Source organism: Suricata suricatta, chromosome 15 (genome assembly GCF_006229205.1).
Source record: "Suricata suricatta isolate VVHF042 chromosome 15, meerkat_22Aug2017_6uvM2_HiC, whole genome shotgun sequence".
NCBI classification, from domain to species: domain Eukaryota; kingdom Metazoa; phylum Chordata; class Mammalia; order Carnivora; family Herpestidae; genus Suricata; species Suricata suricatta.
In genome coordinates, this window is record NC_043714.1 from 76,973,253 (window position 1) to 76,978,652 (window position 5,400).

Genomic DNA, 5,400 nt, shown 5'->3' on the forward strand with positions numbered 1-5,400 from the left:
ATTGATTGATTTTGTGAGAGAGAGAGAAACCACACGTGGGGCAGGGGCAGAAAGAGGGAGAGAGAGATTCCCAAGCAGGCTCAGCACAGAGCCTGATGTGGGACTCAGTCCCTCAGACCATGAGATCATGACCTGAGCTGAAATCAGGAATCTGATGCTTAACCAACAGAGCCTCCAGTGCCCCAAAACATTTCCTTTTTTATCTGAAATTCAAGTGTGACTTGGCTTCCTGTGTGTCATTTGCTGACCTGGCTGCCATGCCCCCGGCCCCACAGGCCCTCACCCCCTTCCACCTCCTGTCCCCTCCCCTTACTCCAGCCCCTCAGGGGCTTCTGGGTCACACTGCGCACCCGCCTCACCCACCTCTGGGGCTGGAAGGAGGCAGAGGGCGGACAGGGCTGGGATGGTGGGCTCACCGACTCCCTTCCGTTCTGGTCCTTCCTCAGGGCTCCCTGCGCTGGTCGTGGCCATTTCTGTGGGATTCACCAAGGCCAAAGGGTACAGCACCATGAACTAGTGAGTCGGGGCAGGGTGGGGATGGGGCGGAGGCCTCTCGGCTCCCCCAGACCCTCCCACTGCCCTAGAAGGTGACAGCTGGCTGGGTGCCCATCTCACAGAGGAGAGACCCAAGGCTGAGAGAGGGTGGGGGCCCTGGGGCTAGAGGCTGGGCTCCTCGAGGGGCCACTTCCTGGGATCGGCCAGCTCTTCCTTGGGTACCTTGGACAGCTCTGGGGGCCTCAGTTTCCCCTCTGTGCCAGTGTGTGCACCTCTGTGTGATTGTAGTGACGGGGGGGGGGGCGTGTACAGCCCCAAGGAGGGCAAGGCAGGTGGTAGGGGGCCTATTTCACAGATGAAGTCAGTGAGGCCCTGAAGGGTCAGCTGGGCCAGGTCCAGGGGCCTTGAACTCCAAGCCAGGAAGCTTAGGGTTATCCTAAAAGCAGTATGGTGATTCCCAGGGTTGGGAGAGAGGAACCAAGGCCTGGATGGGGCTGTGGCCCCAGGCCACAAGGGAGGAACAGGGGAGCCTGAGGCAAGGGGACCAATACAGGCTGCATGGGCGTGGCTCTCTGTGGAGCCCCAGGGGGACAGGCCCTGAAGCAGGTCCCCACTGGGCAGCAGGGGCAGTGGACATGAATGAGGATCCAGTTACTGCTGGGAGGTAGAGATGGATGCGCCCCCAGCACCGAGAGGGTCAGGGTGGATCAAGGGAAGATGAGGACATTGAAGTGGGGTTCTGAAGGATGAAGAGGAGTTTGACAGCATGGGGTGGAGTGCTCAGGGCAGAGCAAACAGCACAGGAGAACGCAGTGTCTTCACTGCACTCGAGGGCCCCGTGGGCGGGAAGCGTGGGGCCGGCGACCGCGTGTGGGGTGCGGAGAGGCCAGGCCAGCGTGTGAGCAGAGTGCTGGGCGCCCCAGCCTGGGCTGAGTGAGCCGGAGGAGTGCCAGACCAGGGACCCACCCCAGAATTTTGGAATTGTCAGGAAGAAGGGTCTGTGTGTGAGGTTTGGGGGCGGGGGTCTAGGAGGAGAGTCGGGGGGCAGCCTGGGGCGGTCAGGACACCCTTACTTGGCCAGCCTGGCTCTGTGCGGTGTGGTTCCCAGCGGCTGCGACCCGCCCTGCGCCCACCTCTCTGTCTGGAAGCCGGGGCCCTGAGGGCCGGGAAGGCAGTGTGGGTGCGCGGCGTGCACACGAGAGGGCCCGCTCCCTCTGCCGCCGCCCCGGCGCCTCACCTGCCTTCCCGGGGGGGGTGGGGGGGGCCACACCTGTCCGCTGACCGGCCCGTCTCCCTCCGCAGCTGCTGGCTCTCCCTCGAGGGGGGACTGCTGTATGCCTTCGTGGGACCCGCCGCCGCTGTTGTGCTGGTACTGAGCCCCGCCCCCCGCCGTCCCAGGTGCCCGTGGGCTCTGTGCGGTGCCCTTTCCGGGTCACTTTGATCACCAAGGGGTGGATGGCCTTCACGGCTCCCCTGACCTCCCCTCGGGGTACAGGGGCGCAGAGGCTGGGCTGTGGTCGTGGCCTTTCATTTCTGTGAGCACAGCATGTGTGATTATTGGGCACCAGCTGTGTACCTTCTAGGAGATCCATGTGGGTTCACTGGGTGAGTGGCCGGCTGAGTGGGGCAAGGGGACAGATGGCTGACCAGGGGAGTGGGCAGTGCCAGCTAGGCCTGGGGGAGGAGCAGAGCCTGAGGCTGGGGGCCAGGGTGTGTCCCTTGCTGCCACCAGCTGTCACCCTCTTGAGAAGGAAGCACCCCCTTGTTTTCCCTTGCCACTACTTCCCACACTCCCTTGGGGACAATGTGAAAGGGTGCCATGTGGCACACAGGGTCATTGTCCCCAAGTTGGGGCTGAGTGAGGGGAAGCTGGGCACAGCTAGGGGTCTCCACCGCCCTGCCCGAGCCCAGCCCTCTCCACGCAGGACTGTGCCATGAGGGGGGGGCACAGGCACGGGGGAGGCCCCGTGTGTGAGGGTGGAGGCGTGGGCAGCCGGCCTAGCCCGAGGGTCCCGGTCCTTTATCCCTTGAAGGGAGAGGCCTGCGTGCTGTGCATGTCAATGCCACACTTCAGAGACCAGGCCGGCTCGCCATTTTAAAGACAGGCAACCCGGGCGGGATGGGAGGCTCAGACGGTGGTGGGGGAGCACCCCATCCCCCACACTCCCTCCCAGGGTGCATCCAGAGGGCACGGCTGGACCCCAGCCCAGGGCCCCATCAGTGACACGAGGACACACAGGTAAAGATGGCAGGGTGCTAGTGGCTGCTGTCTTGTCCCTCTCTGCCCCTGGCCTTGTCAGAAATGAGGTCACCCAGGAAACATGCCTCTAGCATCGGTGCCCGCGTCTGGGAACTTTCCGTTCAGATGGGGATGAAAGGCAGGGCCTGGCCGCTGCGCCCCGACCGAGGGCTGCAGGGCGTCGGGGCCCCCACAGCCGGAGCTGCGTAGTCTGGGGCCCGTCCTCTGCAGCCTGGGAGCCGAGGGGGCATTCAGGGGGGGACAACGGAAAGAGTGGGAGCCTCCCTCCCCAGGAGAAGGGACACCCCAAGGCCTCCGGGGCCATGGCTGGGCTGCCGGGGGCACCCTGGGGACGGCTCTCTACGGTGTAGGTGGCAGCTCCTGGGACATTAACACAAGAAGCAGACACCTGGCAGAAGGGGTCAGGAGGGCACCACAAGGTGCAGGGGCAGCGTGGCCCCAGGCGGAGCCGGGACAGGGAGCATGTCCCCGGGATGGCCTGCAGGCTGGGCCCCAGTGAGGGATGAGCTCCCTGTTGTGGGAGGAACACGGGGAGCAGGGGGTGAGAGGCTCGGGGGCACAGGGCAGGCGGCGTGCCCAGGTGTGAGGGCTGCAGGATCACAGGAGGCCCCTCTGGGGTGGGACCCGGCCAGGCAGCCTGACCGCTGACCCCCAGCTCCGCAAACGCTGCTGACCACAGTGGGGAGGGCAGACGGGCGTCTGGGCTGCTCAGTGCCGGGCACCCAGGGGGCCAGCCGCTGGGGAGAGCCCCACCCCTGCCAGGCAGGCTCCTACCTCCTCGGGAGCGGGTCATGTGGGGGACTTGAGCTGGGGCACCATGCCGCGTGGAGACTTGTGGGGGGAGAGCCCCGCCTAACAGCTGGGGCTCTGGAGGGGGTGGCAAGGCCGGCGGGGGTCCCTCCTCCCCCCGGAGCCCCGCCCCCACCCCCCCCGCTCCTCTGCCTCGCAGGTGAACATGGTCATTGGGATCCTCGTGTTCAACAAGCTGGTGTCCAAAGACGGCATCACGGACAAGAAGCTGAAGGAGCGGGCAGGGTAGGGCCGGGCCCCCGGGGGTCCTCGCCCGCCTTGCGTCAGAAAGACCTGGAGCCTGCCCACTGCCTCCCCCACCGCCCCAGAGCAGGGGAATTGGGCTCAGAGGCCCGCGTAGGCCCCACAGCCAGCCCTGCCTTGCCCTGTGCCTCAGCTTCTCCATCTAGTCCTCAGAAACAGTGAAGCCAAGTGTTTCCAGAGACCCTACTCCTGCAAGGACCTCGGGGTGGTGGGAGGGTGCGCCTGGCCCCCTGCTTCGGTGGGGTGACCCTGAGGGAGGATACAACCTGCCCGTTCTCGTGGTGGCCTCAGCGACGGGAGGCGAGGACTGGGGACAGGCACAAGGTTCCTCCTACCCGGGGGCGGGCCCCGGCCACGAGCACCTGGCTCACAGGAGGGTGATCCCGAGGGAGCCTGGGACAGTGCTGCTGGGGGCCGGGGGCAGCTAGGGGCGGACACTCACCCCTTCCGTCCTGCCCCAGCCCTCTGAGCCCTCTGCACCTCACCTCTGCCTGCTGCTGCTCTGTGCCTCCCTCTGCCCTCCCTCCGTGCCAGTCGGCTGTCTTGTCTCTGTCTCCTCCTCTTTCTGTTCCTCCTGCTAATCCTAGTGAGCAGAAGCTTCAGGAAACCGCCCTCTCGGGCGCCTGGTGGGTTCTAGTCCTGGTTAGAAGGCCGCTACACTGCGTTAGGGGAAGTGGATGTCCCTAGAGTGCCCACAGCAGCTGGGAGCCGGGTCCCCTATTCCTTGGGCCTCACTCCCCCCACCCCCGCCCTCAGAACACACCGTCCCCGACGCCCACCTCAGCAGGCCCGGGGCCGCACACCTGTCAGAGCACGCGGCCATCGGGACGCGGCGCTGGCTCCAAGCGGGGCACTGTTCCACTGGCTTCCTGCAGTGACCCCTCGGGCAGGTGCTCCTGTCCCACTCTGGCTCCGACAGCCCAGCCGCAGCCGGAGGTGCGCAGGGCCCGCGGCTGCGAGAGCCGGTCTGAGCTGGTCAGGGACACACCAGAGCCCAGGGGTCCGTGGAGCCGCTGCTTCCTGGAATCCTTCCCGCTGTGCAGCCGGTGCCCTGGCTCCCACGCACTCCTGCGTGTGCCCCTGTGGCCGGGCAGGGCCCTGCTCTGCGCCGCAGGAGGCGTCCTGCATGCATACACATGCACGCACGCACACAAACACCACACTCACTCGCACACACGTACACACACGTACACACGCATGTATGAACAGTGCACATGCACCACACTCACACTTGCACGCACTCACGCACACGTGCACTACACACACACTCGTATTCAGGTATTCGAGCACATGCATACACCATACGTACACACAGGCACACATACACATGCCCCATACTCACACGCACTTGCACGTGTGCACTCGCACACACATACACATGCACGCATACATGGGCACACACAGGGCCTGAGAGAGGTGCTGCCCCGGTGGTCGGGTGGACCACTGGCTCCCTGGCTGGGGTGTTGCCCAGGGAGGGGGTGCACAGTCAGAGCACAGGGGACCCCAGGGGGTACACGGTCAGAGCACAGGGGACCCGGGGGGGGTGCATGGTCAGATCAGATACAGGGGACCCGGAGGTGCACGGTCAGAGC

General features: G+C 65.4%; 1 protein-coding gene across 1 annotated transcript in view; it reads left to right on the plus strand.

Annotated features, from left to right (window-relative positions):
• Window positions 1–5,400, plus strand: part of ADGRB1 (adhesion G protein-coupled receptor B1) — a gene marked incomplete at its 5' end in the record, with an annotated part of 54,406 nt that overhangs the window by 37,820 nt on the left and 11,186 nt on the right. The window contains 4 exons of the mRNA XM_029923337.1: window positions 253–516; window positions 1,798–1,864; window positions 3,705–3,790; window positions 4,565–4,744. Coding sequence (XP_029779197.1) covers window positions 253–516; window positions 1,798–1,864; window positions 3,705–3,790; window positions 4,565–4,744 — 597 coding nt within the window. The remainder of the gene's footprint in view (window positions 1–252; window positions 517–1,797; window positions 1,865–3,704; window positions 3,791–4,564; window positions 4,745–5,400) is intronic.